Source organism: Homalodisca vitripennis, chromosome X, assembly GCF_021130785.1.
Source record: "Homalodisca vitripennis isolate AUS2020 chromosome X, UT_GWSS_2.1, whole genome shotgun sequence".
NCBI classification, from domain to species: domain Eukaryota; kingdom Metazoa; phylum Arthropoda; class Insecta; order Hemiptera; family Cicadellidae; genus Homalodisca; species Homalodisca vitripennis.
This window is the reverse complement of record NC_060215.1, coordinates 3,769,131-3,792,549: the sequence shown is the minus strand read 5'-3', so window position 1 is coordinate 3,792,549 and position 23,419 is coordinate 3,769,131. Positions and strand designations below refer to the sequence as shown.

The following is a 23,419-nucleotide window of genomic DNA, read 5'->3' as shown; positions in this document are numbered from 1 at the left end:
AAATCCAGCAGCACCACCAAACCACATCCCACAATAATAGTTCTTATGTTAACAGGCTTCTACATAATTTATTGGTAACGCGAACGAATCAGTGCCTTTGCAGCAGCATCACCCAGGTTGAGCAACCCCGACCCACCCTACGCTTGTACTCGGCTACACTTCCACCCTCTGCCTCCAATATGTGGTCTTGTAGATTTTTATAAAGCACATGAGCTATGTAAAAAGAGTTAAATTTTTCTATAGAACAATTTGGTCTTGGTATCTGATATCCAAAATGTATTATATTTCTATTAGAATAATTGTGGTGAAACGCTATACAGATAAAAACTTTGTATTTTTGTACATGCAGTAAAAGAGATTTTATTTATAAGTACCTTACATTTAAAACAGGAAATTCATTGTATAAAAGATTAGAAGGATATTTGCGGCTTTCCCTCAAAATGATCTTTATTATACTTCTCTGTGTGACCGCAAGTGGTTACAGTACAGCAGACGACACTCCTCCCCACGCGAGAATACCATACTGCAGAACATTAGATAATATTTTATAGTTATATAAAGTACCAAACATTAAGAATGATATAAAGTCTATAAACATTAAAAATAAAATAAGATTTACCAGATAGCTTTGGATTGAAGGATGAGAAATCATAAACATTATAGTGCGTATAGTTCTCTTATTTCAAATTACTATATAGAATAGCTGTACAAAACATGGTAATTTATTATCATAGGACAACACAACATAATGGATTATAAAGAAGTATCAAAACACAATTATGTGGAAACATACAATCTGAAAAATTGTCTAATTACGATGCTCAGGACACTTAGGATAAGGACTCTCAGGATGAGCATCGTATCCTTTTCTAAGGTTTTACACGAAAAACTTTATACCCTCTTCACCTTGATCCAAAGCATTCAGCTTCGCCATTTCCGTAGTGGACAGATTGAAGTCAAATATCTGCAAGAAAAACAACAAATTAAATGACATTTTACTAGTAGAAATTTTAAAACATCTAATTATTTATAATAATTCAATGTGTCGAGTAGTACTATGCACAAAATTTTATAAATTTAGAAGAGATATAATTAATAAAAACACTGTTATTACAATAACTATCAGGTATATGGTTCAACAATGTGGATTTTTTTAGTAGTAACGTATGTAAGACTGAGAATAGGATAATAAAATAAATACAAAATAATATATAAGTACTCAAAAACGTATACTAACATCCAGGTTTTGTTTGAGACGTTCAGGATTAGAACTTTTAGGTATAACCGACACCCCAAGCTGCAACAGGTGTCTCAGCAGAATTTGGCCTGGAGTTTTCTTGCGGACCTTGGCAATGCGCACCACATCGTCTTCTGTCATTGGTGATTTGAGTTGAGATCATGAAACAAATTATACATATATCGTCTATTATTGAAACATTAGGGATTGATTTTATTGTAGTAACCCAGCCTCCAAATAGGTGGCACTCCTAACTAGTAGTTTTGATATAAAGTGTAGATTATGGCTACAGACAACTCCTCCTCCTGACATGGGACACACATATAATTAATGCCCTAAACAAAAACTACGTTTTAATACATCTTGTACGGTTTTTATTTTAAGATTTTAAATTATATTTCAAATAAATTTGTGACAGAGAAAGTACAGGTAATCCTAATACATAACTTTGTGTTTGAATTTGAAGTGAAAAAGTATTTTGTCTATATCAATTATCTTCGCACGTCATGTTCAGTTTTGTTATTTATTAAAGCTTAGTATTAAGTGCTAGCTATACTGAAAAATGAAAAAGGCTGCTTGATAATGAATTTGTGTGAGTGCGTTTCTTGTAACAACATCAAATACTTATTATATTTTGCTCTAGTACAAACAAATTCTAGCAATGTGAATATAGCAAGAGACCGGAAGGATTACTTTTAAATCTGTACTGTAGGATCTTTTGGGCCTCTGATTACAATAAGTGTAACTTTTATATCTAAGAATGCTTTATCTTTAAATTAAGAATTCAGCGTTCATAGAGTTATCACTGCACTTGTGGACGAACAAATAGGCAACAATAAAAAGGTGAAACTAACAAATTAGTTAAGAAACACAACGTAGCCTACATTAGAGCGTATTCAAATGTCAGAAATCAAAAAACTTCTAACGCATGGTGAATTTCGGTATGTTGAATTGTTGTTCAAATAAAATGCCTCAACATTTTAGTGCTTTATTGTCGTTTGTTGTGGATTGTAGTTGTTGATACAAGTTATAACAAAAAGGGATATTCCAAACATAGACCTAACATGCTAGAGGATGCTTCGGCAACGAAATTTTTGAGAGGAGCACTATGTAGATAAACTCCAAAAAAATTGGGATGGGTCCAATACATTGCTACGACAAGAAATCGTTAGATTAGAGTTGGCAAGTTTGCGCATTCTACTTTATATCTTACGGTTCTATTTGGTCAATCCAATCTTGATCCACAGTTCCTTAGCGCAGTAATCAGAAAGAAAGCGAGATATATGTTATGTAAAATTTGATTCCATCACCCATAGCCAGATACAACGTTTACTTATAGAAACCGGTTCTTTTTATTTTCATTACGATATACTTAATTCTTTAACATTACGTGTTTTGTACAGTCGTGCACATCTTTCCAGCTCCCACCAATGCTGTTAAAGCTAAGAACCTAAAATTATTTTGTTTATATTGTCCTGTATTTCTTTTTTTCTTCTTTGTATATATTAAACATTCAATTAATCCATCTTGCTACTAATAATCCGTTTTAATTTCCGTCTGATTTCAAATAATCTCACAGGCATCACAATCTTTACCCTTTTCTTTACTTCCTCAATTTAATTTCTCTCTTGTATTGATGAAGGAAGTGGTAGAAGAGAGAGACACAGAACTAAATTAACTTTGACCTCCTGTTTTAACTTTGATATGAACACTTTGTACTGCTGTCCATGTTTAGGAGGTAAAAAAAAAAAAAAACATTCAAAGATTCATCCGAATCATCTTTCATCGATTGCTTGGATATTAACGAGAAAATTCATAGCAGATAATCAATTAAAATTATATGGCCGATATAACTTTTAATTTATTAAATACGTGATGTTTCTTTCTTATACTCACTCCGTCATGTTCTTGGGCCCGTTGAAGACGGAGACCGCAGCAGGAGAGCCGAGGCAGGCGAAGAAAGTGACAGGTACTCCGTGCTTTTCTCCCCACTCTCGTAGTTCTTTCTGCTGGAAGTATAAGTGGCATTCCACCTGTTCCACAAAACATATTAAATTTCATTTTTGTTAGTCATTAATATACAGCTACAAAGCCCACATGATTATGGTGTTCTTCAATGAAAACCTATCACTCTACTACAAGAATCTGCTGAGAGACACCAAGGCAATAGCTAAAATCTATAACTATAAGTATGTATGGTTTAAAAATGGGAAGGTATTTGTAAAATGAGGTGAAGGAAGTGAAAATGTAATTATAATCAGAGGCTTAGATGACATAAAAATATTAGTGTATAGGGATTCTTAGGATAGCCTATATTATTGCAGTAATACAGCACAACATTATGGATGGTTTTCAAACAGATCTAGACAAAAATGTCAGGTTTGAAAATTACAATGATATATACAGTTGGTTTTCTCGTATTTCTGAGGATCTTGAAATAAGAGTTTTCCATTTAAATATCAGGTCAATAAAAAAAAACTAGTATGCCTTAAACATTCAGTTGCAAAAACTAATTCATAGATTAGGTATCATAGTTCTGTCAGAGATAGCTTGTTTATGTGACGAAATTGTTGGGTACAATTTACATGGATTCCTGAAAGTTATTTCGTGTAGGGAAGGTAGACGAGGAGGAGGCTTAGTACTATTTTATAAGTCAGAAATGATTAATTTCAGTGAGTTGAAGCTAAGGGTAGATTCATTTGAATGCATAGCTGTATTACAGTTATGTTTTGAAAAGTTAATAGTTCATATTATCTTATGTTTGTTTATAAAAGATTAATAAATAACTAAAGGAGATTATACCACATATGTACACACCCAGGAATCCATACAAGAAGAAGAACATACATCCATACAATTTTAATAACTTACAAGAAACATATATAAATCAATATATTTTTAAATTAAGATAAACTAGCAACCTATTTTAGAGTTAAAATTAACATAAAACAAATTATCATACATAAAAGATAGAAGAAATACATAAACTATTGTAAAATATTTATATAAACACTTAGAGTTATGAAGTGAATTTAGATCAGCTGGTGACTTTACAATAATGGAAATTTTTATTCTTTGGAATCATGGCTTAATAGGAGACTGAAAAGAACCTTTTTTCATCAAAGTTAATCAAAATTTCAGTTAATAAATACTGTGATACATTTTATTATTTTTGTGTTAAGTTGGTGAATCTCGATGTTTGTAAAAGAACGGAATAGACATATACTAGATGATGAAGACTTGAATATTGGATGGCAACCAGAACTTTAAAATCTTCAAGGATCAACATTGCCAGTAATAAATCCACACTAAACCGACAAGGATGATTGGAAGATGAATAAGTGTCAATGGAATACACAAAGTAAAACTGGATTTGAACTCAAGTAAGATCTACCCAATTTATGATTCCAAATCTTTCAAAATTCGAGCCTATTTTGTATAAATTCAAATCTAACATGCACCACAACATTTTATATGTTGGATAAATTTTGTTTATGTGCTCATAGCTGTATAATTCACGAAACCCTGTATCATACATGTGACAAATACACTCAATAGTAATTGAACTCAAACGTTTATTTATTTATATCAATAGTTAGTTAAGCAAGGGTAAACAACAAGTTAATAAATAAATAAAACAAAAGACAAAATTAATAGCTGGTAAACTGGAATATATAATACTTAAAGAAAAATGTATAATACTTATTAAAGCTATTTATAGGCCTCCTCCTATAAGTATAAGTATAGGTTTTACAACTAGGTATTTTGAGACAGTATTTTTCTGTAGGAAGTGTGGTATTTTTGGGAGATACTAATATCATCATTATAAAAATTACCGGAATTATAGCTCAAGATTAGGAATCAATATTTGAATCTAAAGGTCTTGTTAGAGTTATTGATGAAGTTATTAGAGAGGAAATCAAGGCAGATAGGGTGACTAGATCTTGCATCGATCACTTGTACATGATAGAATTTTTTAATTTTAATAAAATACATGGTTGTGTGCTGAAAACTAAAATTTCAGATAACTATCCTATTGGTGTTAAGCTGTCCCTTAAAAGGTATTGAGATGTCCAATGCATAGATTTTAATAAAGATAAAATAACATATGACGAGTCTAAGTTCAAAATAAAACTAGAGAATTGGGATCATATGGCTGTAGAAAATACCAATAGAGTATTTGAATTTATAGTTAACCAATTTCGAGAGACATACGAGAATTGTAAACTTAACAAGTATAATAATAAAAAGTACAAAAACATAATGCACATAGAAGGCTTGAAAAAAAGTGGATGGCGAATTAGGGATTTGAAAAAGAAAGGGGATAGATTGTTTAAAACATGGTAATCAGATCCAAATAGGCATAGAACTAATTATACATTTTTTAGAAATAGAGTTCTACATGAAATTATAAACAGAAAAAATGTATACTGCAAAACTTATTTCTCAAATGTAAAGAATGATATAAGGAAAATATAGAAAGGCGTAAATAATTTTTAGGAAGAACTAAAGACAAAATTTCCGATTTTCTGATTGCTAATTCGATGAAACAAACAATAAGTAATATTACAAATGAATTTGCTACTCATTTTGATGTGGAAGTTACACAGGCTGTTCACAGATGCAATACAATTAAAGAACTAATAAGAAAAAATAATGTAAGAGAAAAACTTTATATCCCTAAGGCTACATCTAAAGAAATCTTAAATCTTATACAATCAGCGAATGAAAATAATCATCCAGGTATAGATTTAATAAGGCAAAAGGATTTTAAAATACTGTCACATTCACTTGGACCTGCATTGGCTAAAGCAATAAATTTGTCTTTGGGTGAAAGAATATTCCCTGAGTGTATTAAGACTTCAATAGTGAGACCTATATATATAAAAAGGGCTCTAGAGAAATTTATGAGAATTATAGGCCAGTGTCATTGCTTCCCAGTATAGAAAAGATATATGAACAATTTGTTGGGAATAAGTTAAATGGGTTCTTGAATCAAATTCACATTATTATTGAGAATCGTATGCTTTTCAAAAGGGTAAGGGAACTGAACTTCTTTTGAAGGACACAAATACACATCCACAATAGCACATACACAACAACATAATACCAAAACACAATTAGGTTAGCACAGGGATAACACAAACACATATCACAGACTAAATAGACAAACAGACATGTTGAAATGTATTTTTAATACTGTAAATGTTACACATGGGTGAAATAAACTAACACTTTTATTGATTTATTGATAATCTACTAAAATTAACTTTATTAATTATATCAAAATTCATGCTAGATTTGCACGTGCATTGCAATTACAGAAATAAACACTGACAGTGGCGGAACAAGGAAAAAGAAATGCCTGATGGGAAGGGGTATTTATTCTTCTCTCATACCGATTGGAATTGGGTAGGACTGATTCTGAATCGTAATCATACAATCCAATCACACTATATGACCAGTGCAAATTTGTTAGTTAAGAACATGAACTTAATTTTATGAGTTAAGAGACAGGTTTTATCAATGTTAAAAATTTGAAATGTAAATAGAACAAACATTTATGCTGTTATTTTTGCAAATTTTGATACTTAATAAATACATTGCATGGTTTAGTTAACATAGTTTATTTTGGACCCCACTGATAAGTGCTGTACTTAGCGGGGCCATTGGAATTTCAGATTTTGGAATTAAAGCAATTCAATCCAATATATATATGTATATATATATATATACATTCTATGTTTGTGTAGTATAATAATAATAAAATAACACTCAAATGCACATTAATTATATTTATTATCATCAAAATATAACAATTAATTACAGAGCGACTTACAATTAACAATATACTTAAGTACACACACATTATAATATGATACTTACTCAAAAACTTCCAAACGTTGATTAGGGTTAGTCAGCAAATTCGTTAGAAAAACCATTATTTCAATAACGACTAAGACATTATATTGCTATTTTCTACACATACAATGGATTATGTTTGTTTAAATTGCATGAATTCTACATATATTCTCTACAAAACTAAGGTTAGTAAATTGATGATATTGACTTGTGAAGTTTGCATTTGTTGATAAAAATTACACTAGTTCATGTTTACAAATCTTATTTTGTGTTCTCTTTAGGACGATTTGCGTGCAATAGTAAACGTTGGATAGTTACTTACGTTTTGAGTATATACTTTATATTTTATGATTTAAATAACATACATAACATAACATTTGTAGCTATAACATCGTCTTCCAGAGTACCAAGAGTTATTATTCAATAACTTCAGAATAAATATACATAGGGAACTAAACCTAGTAGTTTACAGGACGATTCCAATTTCTAACCGAGTTACTCAATAAGTTATAAAACCTGAAAAAAAATCGGTAAAAATCTAGGTGCAGGTAGTAATAATAAAGTCTAGGCATCTACTTTGAGATACTTTATTTGTAAAATAACATGATAATATCACACTAAATATTATAATTACAAGACAGCATATATATTATAACTTACATAGTTTAAATACAAATAATCGGATAATATTAATAAGTTGGAGGTATATTTGTAAGTATATTTTGTTTTTAAAAAACATTATTTGAATATAAAACCATTTTTAATACATAATTTAACCAAGCGAATTTAGCCTGTAACATGTAAACAACATTACAGTATTTTATACATATATAAACCTGTATAATTTTTGTTATTACGTTATTAACTCCACATTACAGGGTTATCTTTATACTAGTATTATAAAAATTCTACTAAAATCCTTTTTTGAAAATTTTTATTTCCATACACGTGTTTCGGTATTCAACCCATTATGGGTGAACAATAACCTATACATAAGAAACGATGAAATATACACATGTGGACCATTTAAACATGTGTTATTTAAATAAAAAAAGATGTATTGATTTAGATATGTTGATGATATCTTATGTCTTTTCAACGGAGATGAGAAAGAAACAAAACAGTTTTAACATTCCTCAGTTAAATATCTCCATCAATTAAGTTTTTAAAAGAAATCCAAAAATTTTAAATTAACTTTCTGGGTATACGCATTTCTAATCTTAAGGGAAAACTTATTTGAAATTTATATAAAAACAACACAAACAGATCTTCTAATACCATCATCCTCTAACCATCATTGAAAACATAAATTAGCAACATTTCACTCAATGGTAAACAGAATGTTTCATATACCAATGAGTGATGAGAATAAAATTAAAAAAAATGAGAATAATAAAATACACAGCTGTTAAAAATGGATAACAACTCTATATTATAAACAAAATGATTAAGAAGAAAACAAGAAAAATCTATAAAACCAACTTAATACTACCTAATCCTAATACTAAAGAAATTCATAAATCTACATATGTACCTTGCAATACTAATTTAAACAAAGCTGTTCGAAAAACCTTTAAAGATTCATAATTTTCCATCAGTTACCAAACAAGAAATAATACTTTTAAACTTATTGAAAACAAAGTGAACCAAATTGATGACATACAATCTGGAGTACACACAGTTAACTGTAAAGACTGAGAAAGCTATTACATAGGGCAAACTTGGCAAAAACGTTAATAATAGGTTTATGGAACATATGAAACATTTAAAAACAAATAATATATCTACAACAAAATCAAATTTTGCTGAACACTTATTACAAACGGACCTTATCTACTCAAACATACAAAAGAACATGGAACTTTTAGATATCGAAAGGAAAGGGGATAAATTAAACACAAATATTACAATTAAATATCTACCTAAATTATAATAAATATCCTCATAAAAATTTAAATAACAATCTGAAAAAATAGATTAACCAAGGTTTTTAAAACGTTAAAATATTGAATACTGATTACCAATCAAAATTAAACTGTGTCATTTAAATTTAATATATGTTTAAATGGTCCATGAATATTTAATTGCTTATTATTCATTTAGAGGTTAATACACACCAATGATGGTTGAATACCGTAACACGTGTATGGCAATAAAACATTTAGAAAAGGGGTTCGGTTGAACTATTATTATACAAAGTTTGTGTTATATATAACATTTTTAAAACTAATTTAGGAGTTCTATACACCAAAACACATATTTTTAGAGATTGAGAAAAAAAGTTCAATACAAATTATTAATGTAAATAATATAAACGTCATTTTCTTAGTTTTTATATGTAACATAAACACAGTGTACAAGTTTTACTTAAGTGATGGTCTTGAAAAGCCTTTCTTCAAAGGTAAAACACTTGAATCTTCTTTATATTTATTATTATCGCTTGAAAGACACCTATAACTTTCTTCGGGTCAGTTGGAATTTGGAGAAAGTTCTACAGAAATTTCTAAAATCTTGTTATACATTATAAATGGTTTTCTAGCGATCTAAGTATATAGACTACATTCATATTGTTTGCTGCGTATTATTGAACATAATTTAATTTTGTTTCTCGTAATGATAGAAAGACAAGGAGTATTAAACCTATTTTTACATAACATTAAGTTGCAAGGAATGGGTCCATTATTATAGCTACCAAGGTTTATTTAAATTATGCCTATTTTTTTAAATTATTGCTCTAGTTCTTCCTCATGGATCTCGATAGTAGGAGGCTCCTAACCCCTAACCTTACCGGTCCTGAATATCCTGTCATTTCGGAAGCAGCGGTAAGGTTCTTATAGGAATAAGTGCAATTTATAAGCATTTTGTCCAAAGAGAACAAAAAAAAAACAAATTAAGAAATTCATTACAAACAATAATTTCATTATAGCATTATTACGAAAACATTAAAAAGTTACTTAGTTCATACAGACAAGTTAAAATTTGTCTACATGACTAAACATCATACCATGGCATGAAAGGTTAGATCCTAATATTCATTCGTTGTTTTTGTATTCCATTCAGCTGTTAAATTGAATTCTGTTGTTTTATCTTCTAGACAAGTACCTAGTAAAAACGATTCTTTGATTGTTTTGGATTTGTCGGAGATCATAATACATAATTCCTTGTCTATTTAATCAAATTCGAATCAGTTTATATTCATATTATTAAAATGTACCGTTCTTAATTTCGGCATGAAGTTGAATAAGAATTACCATATTGGTGGTCACTGTCGCAGCCATCGTAGTTAACATTTCCCTTGTAATCTGAGATAATCCTCTTCCAGAAAACACTACATTTTGAGTATTGAGTTGCAGCAAGAACGATTCCAGTCGTCTTTTCAGTACCGGATCTAGGCGTCTGTTGATCAGCTTGCAGATTATTGGTACAGTCTCGTCCGCTGCTTGAGTGACGTTAGAACTCGAGGAGACGATCAACAGCAGGTAACAGATGTCACACAGTATCCAGGTTCCTGTTAAAAATATGCCTATTACATTTCCCTCGACAAAAAGCAAGAATAACCTGAAGAGTGATACGGTGATAAAAACAAATTTACAGAAGATTATACATGTTACAATATCAGAGTAGAAGGTATTCGCTTTGTACGTAGCATCACGGAGCATCTGATAGGCGCTCATGAAGGACTTGATCCTAGCTATAGATCTAGCGTCTTCTCTATGATTGACATGTAGCGGGCCATGGTGCCTCATCGAATGTCTATAGCTGTGGATGATTACTTCTTGTCTGATTCTGGCGTTAATGAGTCTGAACCTCGTGGCAATACAAAACGTGATCTCATGGAATTGGACCAACATACAATAATGTGTCTGCAGTTTGCAGTACTAAACGAAACCAGTGTTATGATTCGGTGGATGATCTTTTTGTAATTGTTTTCCCAAAGTATTGTAAGGAGTGTGCCAGTTATGTCCAATAGTACTGGAGTAACTGTTAAAATAACAACTAAAGATGTAAATTTTATGGTTATCCAACTCTTAGTTGGCTCCAGTTGTAGATTGTTGTCAGATCTCTCCATAGAGTTGTAAACATCAATGATCTTTGCGTATTTCTTGGCAGAGCTGAAGAATACTACCACTTCCGTAAACATTACAGAGATTATAAGTATGGATACAGAAACTTGTATGATACGTAGATAGTCATTTCCTGATAGATACGCGTAAATACTCCCAGAGAGAAATCCTGTTTGTATTAAAGTCAGTGTCAATCCCCACCGAAACACTGCTCGAGAAAATGTGAGCCTTCTGTCTGTACATGATTCTGAAATATATTTCAGTGGAAAACCCAAAAACGCTTGGTAAAATCGTAGAGATACTTTTGACAGAACAGACATGCTGAAACTATAGCTTTTACGTATAATATTTATGAGTTATGTTTTACGCTTGAATATAAAATAATAATAAAACATAGTTCTGATTTAAATTAAACTGGTGTCCTATATTATAGAGTGCAATCTTTGAGTGTGTTGTATTTTAAAATAATTATGCAAAACTATAAGTATTCAAATACTATAAGACAGAAAATCATTTAAAAAGTCGAATTATTTAAACTTCTTGTTTTCTGGTTCAGCCAGTTGCAGCAAAGGACCAGTTCAGTGAGTTCTCGTACATCCTGCGCATTTCTTTTCAAATGTTATTTTACGCCCGTGCCCCATATAAGGTATATATTGGAAACACCCTTTTATTCGCTTGTACTGGAATAATGTTTTAGAAACATAGCTACCATCTTTATAAGGTTCATATAAATGGGTTAAATGATCAGTGTCTTTATTTTCTGCGCTTTGTTCGCTTCTGTACAAATCCTTCACACGTGTCCACTTGAAGTATGGATCGGCCACTCTCTTTTATTCCTTAATATTGAAATGATGTTTTGACAGAAACTTAGCAACAGTCTATGAAAACTACACTGAAATGTGTCAAAGATTTAATATGAAATGTAAATGGTTGCATACTGAAAATCCGGTGTTTTAAATTTTGAGAAATCACTTTCTCAAAGAGTTTTAGAAACTGTTCACATATTTATAGATACATATTTTGACACCTTTTGTTCAATATAGAATGTAATTAATGTAAATACATTATATGCAGCTAAAAATATTAAAATTATTTATGTATTAAATCCAATTTATCTAAATATAAACGATATATCAATCTAAAATCAATGACTCAGTATTTTTTCAGACAAAAAAGTATTTTTTCACAACTGCTATTATAGTATTTCATGTAAAAACTTTTGATTAACGTTTATTTTTAGAGCCTTTCATAATAAGTACCTATTAGTAACGACTATTTGCCAATGTTGAACATGAGGATGACATTTTCAAAATAATATTTCGATCGTTAATTAACTAATAAATAAATATGGATGCCAATGTTTGAATTCAGTATGACTTTTACTCTGATTTTTGAGCAACTCAAACCATTTATAAACAGAATGTGACAAGCACGAATTAAAAATATAATATGAGTACATTGCTAAAAGCTTAATATAACTCATTGTGTCACTATCATGATAAGTTACTTAATTTATCTAATTCATAAAATAACAAATGTGTTTTCCAATACAATGTAACGTCATTGTTCGCTTAGAGGCAAATTCGGAAAAGCCCTTCATCCCAAACTTCATTATTTTAAAGTAAAACAGACTTCCATAGTAGATTCTGCGTAAAGAGGACTGTGAACTATCTGCGAAAAGTATCTTTGTTACAACCTCTATTAATAATTCTGTTATTGACCAAATGTCCTTTTAAAAGTGTGCTGTGCATAAACTATTTATTAATTCCAGATACTTCCTTTAAACAAGTACAATGTCGTTATCTGTTGCACAGAAAAATTGGGAAAGTCATATAATTAAACTATGTCATACATTAATTACAATTAAGGGTGGCGAAAGAGCTTGAGGGTGGTTCGGTAGATGTTGTGGATTAACAGTGAGGACCAATAATGATGTAAAAAATGTAAAAAATGTAAAAAAAATACCATCTGACTTTAAATATCAGGTACCTCATCTTGAGACCATGAAAACGCTAAGTTTGACACCGACTCAGGGGTCTTCATACACCCATGGCTGAGAGCAATGTGGCTGACACGGTTGTACTGGGTTCCATCACGTCACTCACGACTCTCTCATTGCCTTTTCAGTTAGAGCATTCCTATTTTCCCATAGCACCTTACATTCATAAGTATATGAGTCCAGCACCATTAAAGGAACCTGAATATTGGATAATATTAAATATTTAACACCTTCTGACTTATACAGCATAAAATTATTCTGACGTGTTTCAATCCTGCGCCTGAATTCTGCTTAGAATATCATGGTTTCCGTGTTTTCATATGTTTGCCGCTAATCTTATTCCTGGTCCATATTTTTCAAAATACATCTTGAACTCAGATATAAAAGCTTAAGAAAACATTGTTTTTAGTGACTTTGGCTTATCAAAGGAGTTTTTTTTTACTGACTATGCATCCCGACATGTTTATCATCGAGTTGATAACTGGATCTTCTTTTATTGTTACGTAATGTAGTTCAAAATAAATTTAAAGAAGACATTGTTGAACTTACTTGAATGATGTGTATGTTTATTACATACACTAATATAATAAGAGTAATATGGAGAGTGTTTATAAACAAGTAATCCATTGCACAAGATTTCGAAGATCATTTATATTTATCATGTGACGATATCAAGTGACCACGAGTATAATCTTTTACTAGGAACCCTTGCAAATTTGGCCTGGCAAAAATATTTTCAAGATTTTTCAAAAAGTCATTTTGTAATATATGGCATTTGAACATATAGTGAAGGTAAGGTAATGTGCTCTCTTTGAAAATCGGTAAAGGAAAACCCTGTCAGCAATCTATTTTTTTTTCAGCGATATTTTTTAAAGTGTCAGAATAGCTTTGAAGTCCTATTCTGTTATTTAATTAGAGACTGGTATGTTGTTCCTAAGGAATATTGAAATCAATTAATAAACTAATAAATCTAATTTAGGGGATATGATTTAGAGCATTTTGGAGATAAGTGTAATAATTTTATAGAGAATTGTGAAGATTTCCATAAACTGTATAAAACCCGACTTTAAAGAATTTATCTTCAGCCCATTGTCACTAAGCCGCCTGTTTATAAAATTTACCTGCTCTACGAGAGTAGTGAGTAGTATATCATATTTTGAGTCTTGAACGAAGACTGTAATGTCATTTGCATAAAATAGTAAAATAGAAGCAAATAAAATTAAGTCATATAATGTTATATCGTGTGCTACTGCTCGCATAAATTTGGATAGATCCAACAAATTGGAAGTCTAAGTTGTATTGGTAGGCATACTAGATTTAATGCATTGCTAAAATGGTACTTATTTATATATTAGTTAAAGCGAAGTAAGGATAACACTTTTAGAGATGGATAATATAATATGTCGCAATGTATGTCAGCTTAGGAACTCAGCTACTTGAGGCATGCCGACTGCCCACTTGTACACACTTGTAACATACGAGGTGTGTTAGAAAAATAATGAGACTGATTTCATACTAACCAAAGTTTTTATTATTTTCAAACAACAATGTTATCCCCTTCAAAGTAGTTTCCTTGGGCAGCTATACATCGGCGGAGTCGTCGTTCCCACTCTTGGTAGCAGCGCTGGAAGTCTTCAATTGGTATGGCTTTTAACTGGTCGGTCACAGTCTTTTGAATGTTCTCCAGAGTTCCAAAATGACGTCCTTTTAGGACATGTTTCAATTTCGTGAAGAGGAAAAAAGTCACAAGGACTTAAATCAGGTGAATAGGGGGGTTGAGGAACAACAGTAATGCGTTTTGAGTTCAAAAATTCACAGATGGAAATGGCCGTGTGACATGGAGCATTGTCATGATGAAGCATCCACTTGTCTGCAATTTCCGGTCTCACACGGATCACTCTTTTCCTCAAATTTTCAAGGACACTTTTATAAAACACTTGGTTGACAGTTTGTCCTGGTGGAACAAATTCTTTGTGTACGATACCTTTCCTGTCAAAAAAACAAATTAGCATGGTCTTGATCTTTGATTTGCTCATTCGACATTTCTTCGGCCGAGGAGATGACGAAGTGTGCCATTCTTTACTTTGCCGCTTTGTTTCAGGATCGTACTCAAATATCCAGGATTCATCACCAGTGATCACACAATTGAAGAATTCTTGGTCATTAGCAATCCTCTCAAGAAGATCAACGCACACATTTTTTCGATTGTCCTTCTGTTCAGTTGTGAGATTTTTTCGGCACCAATTTGGCACAAACCTTTCGCATGTTCAAATCATCTGTCACAATTTGATGCACGGTGAAAGTGTTTAAATTTAGCTGTTCACTGATCATCTTTATTGTTAAACGACGGTCTGATCTCACAAGCGCCCTCACACGATCCATGTTTTCGTCCGTTCTTGAAGTCAAAGGTCTCCCTGAGCGAGGTTCATCTTCAACGTGTTCTCGGCCTTCCAAAAATGATTTGTGCCAGCGGAAAACTTGTGCTCTCGATAAGCACTGTTTCCCATAGACCTGTTTCAACTTTTCAAAAGTCACACTCGCGGATTCACCAAGTTTAGCACAAAACTTTATTGCACAACGTTGCTCTAAATTTCGATGCTCCATTTCTGTGACGCACAATTAAAACACAACTTTACTAATGGCGCTGTCAAAACTAATGTGTTAACTGTACGGAGTTGTAACTCGGACTGAGGAAGTGGAAGGGATAAATAAACAGGTTTAGCGTCAGCCGGTAGACACAACGTTGCCAGATCTCCCGCAGTGTTACCAATCTCATTACTTTTCTAACACACCTCGTACACTGGTACCTTCGCTTAGGCTCTTATGCTTAAGTAATTATATCTACGGCATAACAGGACGTTTGAGTGAAAAGGACATCTAACCACACTTTGTAACTTTGAGGAAAATTTCACCGATCACTTGTGGATTTGTGTACTTAAGGAAAACTGAGGCAAGGCATAAAGAAATCTGGGATATAAATAAATACCTATAACACTTTACTTCCAGAAATTAACTGTTTATGTATACATATAAATTCTCATATAACTCAGTAGTAATAAAGTATTTAAGGATGCCATATAAAAAAAACCGTTAAATTGAAGAAATGATAATCTATTATTTTGCAAATTAACTTCTATTAACATTTAACTTCTCTGAAATTTATGAAGGCTCTTGGAAAAAAAAAATAATTTTTTGAAATTTTAACTACACTTATAATATTTTATAACATTCTCTTAGTTATAGGTACACTTAAAGTGGAATCTGGTATGACATAGCGTTTGATTAAGCCCCATAGTTTACAAACTTTATAGATTATATTGCATCTTTTATATCATTTAGGATTTGATATTTTAACTTAAACGCCAAATATTAAATTCTAGAAATATAAATAAATAAATATATATATATATATATATATATTATATACATGCATATATATATATATATATATTATATATATATATATATATATATATTTAGAAAATAAATTTTTGTCAAATATTTGGAGGTTTTCCACTGAATGCACTGTAGGACCTGATGGAAAGAAAGAGTTTTGCTCTTCTTTAACGTCACAACTGTGGAGCGTCACTCTTGTTTCATTTCAATTTTTTGCATCAATGCTATGGGCATACAGATGGTATGAGTTGATCTCAATGGACTCAAAATTATGGCATAATGAACACAAATTTTTCATGATATTTGTGTTGGTGAGAGGAATGGCTGTAACGGCTATGATACTTGTCTTGTTCTTCAGCTACAATCGAAAACAAATGAGATTCGTCCGCATCCATTATGTTCTCGATATGTTCGACAGAAATCCGAAACTAACCACAAAGAGCGCAGACGCCACGATAGAGATGGTTGCCACTTGTATTGTAATTACATCTGTTCTGACAATATTTATTCTACTTCAGATCATTCATTCCCAAAAGGAAAACTTAAGCCTTCAAGAGCAACACTCCAGCATAATTTATTTTTTATGTCTGTATTAGTAGCATGATCTGGGCTCGAGGTGTATTCTTTGTTCACTTCAGTCACATCACGCAGAACATAGCTGCAATGTAACCTACAAGTTCCTACAGTTCCTGAATGTAACCTACAAGACAGAGGAAGTTGTAATCGGGAACAATTTAAGAATTTTGAACCCATATCAGATGCTAGTCTCAGGTAGTAGTTGTGGTGAGGAATTGTTTATTTCTTTATAGTTATATTTTAGCTATATATTATATATTAACGAATTATATTTTCAATATCGGATATGACAATACCTTTAATTATATAATTAATAATTTGTGTAGTATTGTAAACTTTATGATTCTTTTAAACTCCAAACAGATACATTATAATCAAACTGCTTTGATTTGACTCTTTAGATTGAGCTGTTGACAGAAAATAAAATAACCTATTTAAATTTGTAAGATAAAATTTTCTACGTAGAAAAATCAAAAAGTGAATGAAACAAAATTGGAATGTTTATTTAACAATACTTCTCGTTTAATGTTAGAAACAGTAAGCCCAAAATAAATGTCAATCAATGTTAAAAGTAAATTATTCAAAATCAATGTAGGAAAAAATTTAAAACTTAAAAAGGGACGAACAGATTGGTCGCTTTGAAATATAAGTATCCATTTTTAAAACATTAAACACATATGTTCTCCTACCTGTACTGTTTTAAGACAAAGATAATAGTATTTACGAATACTCTATAAATAAATCTAGAAGTGCACAGATTATCCTTATAATAGCTTATTTAAAAATAATAAATTTATTTACAGTTAATAAATCAATCAATCATCTTTTATTGTTATTGTCATGACAATACAAAAAAGACAATGATAAGTAATATTTTGGACATATGTGACAAAAATCCAAATACAATAATGTTCATTGTTTACAATAGATGAATTATAATAGATAAAGTCATAAAATAAAAGATACATAAACAAACTAGCAGAAAAAACACATTAAAATGTAAATCAAGCCAAGTAAGTAAAAAATAATAAAAGCATTCCTGACATAAATTACCTCTGATATTTTTTTAAACATAGGTTTCTTCAAGATTCGGTTTTTATTCAATTTTGGGTTTTCTTCAATATGTGGGTTTTCTTCAAGATTTGTTTAATTATTAGGGGAGCTTCCTTAGGAATCTGATCTCCTAATTTTGTAGCAGGCCACCTGCTGGAGCCAAATGATTTGTGCTTGTCGCAGGTTTACACGAACTCACATATTGTGAAGTTTTATAGGTGCACATCTATTACATTAAATTTATACGTATTACTACGTCCCATATCTTACAAATATGTTTCAGTTAAGAATTCAATAACCAATCTAAATTCGTAAACATTATTTTTAAATTCTAAATCTTTACAGTTAACACTCACCAACAGATCAATTGTGGCTAAACATCAAAGTAAAGATTTGTTTTCTATTTCCTGTAAGCCAATTCACATGCACAGCAGAGTGTGGGGTACTGGAGAACAACAGAGTCGTACTGTTGAGAATCACAAAATGTCCTTCCTATATCTTTGTACTCCTGATATGTTCAATCATTGCCTTCCTTGCTCCACATGATTTTTAGCGTCGGTGGTAGTTTGCAGAGCAAGAAACCTCAGTACTTAGTAAGAACTATCAAAACAAATTCACAGTAATAATTTAATTATTTTTCCTACAATCAGTTTAATAATAGTAGCTAAGGTTTTATTAAGGTATATGCTATGGATAGAATGTGCTACAATCCTTTAGGGTATTTAATTTCAGAAATATTAAAAAAAGCGATGCTCACACTAAAAATTGCAAAAAATAGTAATCATTAAATATGGCATTCAAAACTCTTTCATCGGTTGCATTTGTGTAATTAACTAACTCGCTTTCACTAGGTTATTCTATTCTCTTTACACTTATTAGATATACTATTCGTATTTTTGGTAGTGTATCCATCATCATTACTTTTCGAAAGGTGATATTACGTTTGATAGATTAGTTCCACTTAATTACCTTATTCAGACTCATTCATATAATATACAGGGTAATTGAAAAGTAAGTTGCACCCTCTCTTAACTTTTTAATTATTTTATATATATAAAATATTTTGAGGCAATCTTACTAGCTACATAGGGCTACAGTAATAATGATAGTTTTCACATTTTTTACTCTCAGGTGATAGAGGGGATGGTGGGTAGGGTGCAACTCCAAATTTTGAAATGCACTTATAGTATATAATATTTAATTTGAAAGGTCTTGGTTAGTCAATACAAAATACGCTTAAACGTTAAACCGAACCACTCTACAATATCTCCACTTATATCTGATGCACATTTGGTTAGTTTTTTTTTTCAATTCTAAAAATTCATCACTTTTAACGTATGAGTTTGTCAATTTGTTTTATGTTTGCCTATGTATTGTGCTATCGATGTGGCGTATAAAATCGGGAATCTGAAGACTTATGACATTAGATGTGTTTGAATTTCTCTTTTCCTTTTTGAAGAAAGCCAATGATTTCAAATTATAAACTAATCTGGAATAGCCTATTAAAATATTTATGAGTTACTCGTATTAATCGTCAAGACTTAATCCTTCCAAACTAAATCATATTGTTGTTCGCCTTTATGATCTCCATAATTCAGTTATGAACCTCATTATTTTGTATGCAGCATTAGAAATTCAATATTCAATTGAAATTTATTTGGTTCAGATTTATAAACTAATATTTGTATGAAATGTTTTATGAAATTTCTGTGAAAATGTTTTATTGATATTGATGTACACTTTGGTGTTCGTATTATTATTTATATTTCATAGAGAAACATTTAAATTGTTTATTCCAGTAGAGAAATATTTTTCCAAGTAAAATTCGACATAAACTACAAGAAGTAACTTCGCTTGATTTATTGTACTTTAATTTATGTACTTTACAACTTTCCTTATGCGACCAATAAATACTATCACAGTCATCTTCAATCACTGTAATTCTGCACAAAATACAATTGTAGAACTTTACCAAAATAAATGTAAACAGAATGAATCAGGTTTTTTATGGAACATATGCTTTCATTAGAATGTTAATATTCTATGAGGATTAAATATTGTAACGTAAAGGGTGACCACTCATAATCGCCAAGACTTCGCGTCTACAGGGCTCTCATATACAGTTCTCATCACTGAAAGCTAAAGGAATAATAAAAATAGTCTAAGTTATTCCTTGCCTAACGAACGTCAATCTTGTATTCAAATCACGTTGTTAGTTACAGAAGGACACACTTCCGCTGGCAGGATAAAGGCTCTGATCCGGGACTACTGGCTGCTGTGTGACACTGTACGGGAAGCTAACGCTTTCTACGGCGACCAGCTCTTGGCAATTGTACTCACGTCTTTCTTCAGTACCGTAATCTCACTCTCAGCCTTGTTATCAATTATACTCAAGATAATATAAATGGCATCATTAATGCAGGAATTTGGGCCTTAAGTCACATTTCTTTCTTGATCCTGATAACTTACCTGAGCACAAATGTTACTGAGTCGGTATTTACTGCAGATACTCACAGTTATAAGAGTGCTAGTCTATAAAGAATATGCTCCAACTCTCTTAAAATTATGTTTTAATTATATTTGAGAATAGTAACTGAATTGCTGTAAATTGAACATGTTTGTAATTACCACCAAATAACTTTATCTTTGTTTGCTTTGATATTAAGTAAAAGTAATTTTCCAGGTAAATGTTTATTAGCACGCACTGTCTGCAGGCTAATAAACATGGAAATAGACGATGAGATACGAGATCAGGTTTGTATTTTTTTGAATACTCACTATCTCATTACTTATTTTCACTGTACATATGTATTCTATTTGTAAACCTAAATATAAGCTAAGTGAGATATGCCATATTTTGTTATCCTCTAAAAAGTAATTACTCAAAAACATATCATATAAAACGTAACAAGTATTACATATCAATTGTGTTTAATACACCAGTCTTTTTACTTAGATAACATTAAAAGGTTACTGATTTTAGAAAATATATAAAAAACTCATTCAAAAGTTATTAAAAGTTATAGATGATTCATCATTTTTAAATAAGAAAGATTTTCGTCCTCTAACGTTGTTAGTCGTTAATAAAAATATCAAATTAATATTCAAAGTCATTCATATTATATAGGGGTATGATGAATTTTACAAATTTACAAATAATTTACAAATTTGATTTTTCTTGATAGTTACCTAAGTGTTCAAAGTTGATAACAGTTATTAAAATTTCTATTACGCTTATGTGCGTGATATTACAAGTAAATATTCGCCATTTAGAATCATACGGAAACAGATAGTAGGCTGTATTAAAAATAATTATCTAATAATTAACGCAATACTAATAAAACTTAAAATAAAGGACATTATGTTAATAAGAAATAGACATTTGTAAATCAAATTACTTTAAATCGGTAAATATAAAAATAATAATAATATTGTATCGATTATTCAACAAAGATATTTCCTAGATTAAATGTTAAGAAACAATGGTATTTTTCTGTAAATAAATTAGGCATACAGATATAAATGGATTTGAATAGTTAGAAAATTATTCTACAATCATGTACTAAATACTATTGTAAAAAATATGCATTAAATATTACTAGTATCTTTTATGCGATGAATTCATTACGTAAAATGTTATTTTGTTTCAGTTGGAGGAGTTTTTACTTCAGTTGTCCAACCATAAAGTGGAGCTTTCTGCATGTGATTATTTCAACATAAACTACCAAACCGTAACCTCAGTAAGAATTTAGATATTTCTTTTTTACTTATAAAATCGTACTCTTATACTTTTAATATCCTTCGGTTTTTATACAGTTTGGAGCTTTCTGAACATTAACATGGGTTCGTATTAGTTATGGCACTCAAAATACCAGATACCACGTTGTGTTAAACCTAGAAGCTATGAAACTACGCTTTCTTCAATCAAATTCAACATCGTCACAAACATGACAGCCTCACATGCTCACATGTCATCTTCCCTCGACTCTCCACACATAATCTCCACTCTCCTCAGACGATTCATTCCAGTCGGCTGTTTCTTAGCGCATACAGCTGATCGATAGGCCAGCTGATTGTGAGATACAGCGGCAAACTGTAGTCACCGTTCACACAGTCACTGGCACTGTCTGTCGTAGCATTAACCTACATATGAAACTTTACCCGTCGACAATCTGTAGTCACCGGTAACACAGTCACTGGCACTGTCTGTCGTAGTATTTACCCGACATGTGAAACTTTACCCATCGACAATCTTTAGTCACCGGTAACACAGTCACTGTCACTGCCTGTCGTAGTATTTACCCGACATGTGAAACTTTACCATCGACAATCTGTAGTCACCGGTCACACAGTCACTGTCACTGTCTGTCGTAGCATTTACACGAAATGTGAAACTTTACCCATCGACAATCTGTAGTCACCAGTCACACAGTCATTGTCACTGTCTGTCATAGCATTTACCCGAAATGTGAAACTTTACCCATCGACAATCTATAGTCACCGGTCACACAGTCACTGGCACTGTCTGTCGTAGCATTTACACGAAATGTGAAACTTTACCCATCGACAATCTGTAGTCACCGGTCACACAGTCACTGGCACTGTCTGTCGTAGCATTTACACGAAATGTGAAACTTTACCCATCGACAATCTGTAGTTACCGGCCACACAGTCACTGGCACTGTCTGTCGTAGCATTAACCTACATATGAAACTTTACCCATCGACAATCTGTAGTCACCGGTAACACAGTCACTGTCACTGCCTGTCGTAGTATTCACCCGACATGTGAAACTTTACCGTCGACAATCTGTAGTCACCGGTCACACAGTCACTGTCACTGTCTGTCGTAGCATTTACACGAAATGTGAAACTTTACCTATCGACAATCTGTAGTCACCGGTCACACAGTCACTGTCACTGCCTGTCGTAGTATTCACCCGACATGTGAAACTTTACCGTCGACAATCTGTAGTCACCGGTCACACAGTCAATGTCACTGTCTGTCATAGCATTTACCCGAAATGTGAAACTTTACCGTCGACAATCTGTAGTTACCGGTCACACAGTCAATGTCACTGTCTGTCGTAGCATTTACCCAAAATGTGAAACTTTACCCATCGATAATTTGTAGTCACCGGTCACACAGACAATGTCACTGTCTGTCGTAGCATTTACCCAAAATGTGAAACTTTACCCATCGACAATCTGTAGTCACCGGTCACACAGTCAC

At 31.6% G+C, this 23,419-nt stretch overlaps 1 protein-coding gene across 1 annotated transcript; it reads right to left on the bottom strand.

Moving 5' to 3' along the window:
• Positions 1-744: 744 nt before the first annotated feature.
• Positions 745-1,378, bottom strand: LOC124368605 (uncharacterized oxidoreductase Mvan_2161-like). Its single transcript, XM_046825845.1, has 2 exons — positions 1,238-1,378; positions 745-964 (listed from the first exon to the last, which is right to left on the bottom strand). Exons 1-2 carry the CDS (start codon positions 1,376-1,378, stop codon positions 878-880), a joined length of 228 nt encoding a protein of 75 aa, XP_046681801.1. The 3' UTR covers positions 745-877.
• Positions 1,379-23,419: the final 22,041 nt, after the last annotated feature.

Coding starts and splice junctions, on each gene's coding strand:
- LOC124368605 (XM_046825845.1), bottom strand. CDS start 1,378: ATGACAGAAGACGATGTGGTGCGCATTGCCAAGGTCCGCAAGAAAACT. Junction 965..1,237: donor GTCTCAAACAAAACCTGGAT/GTTAGTATACGT, acceptor TTTTTCTTGCAG/ATATTTGACTTCAATCTGTC.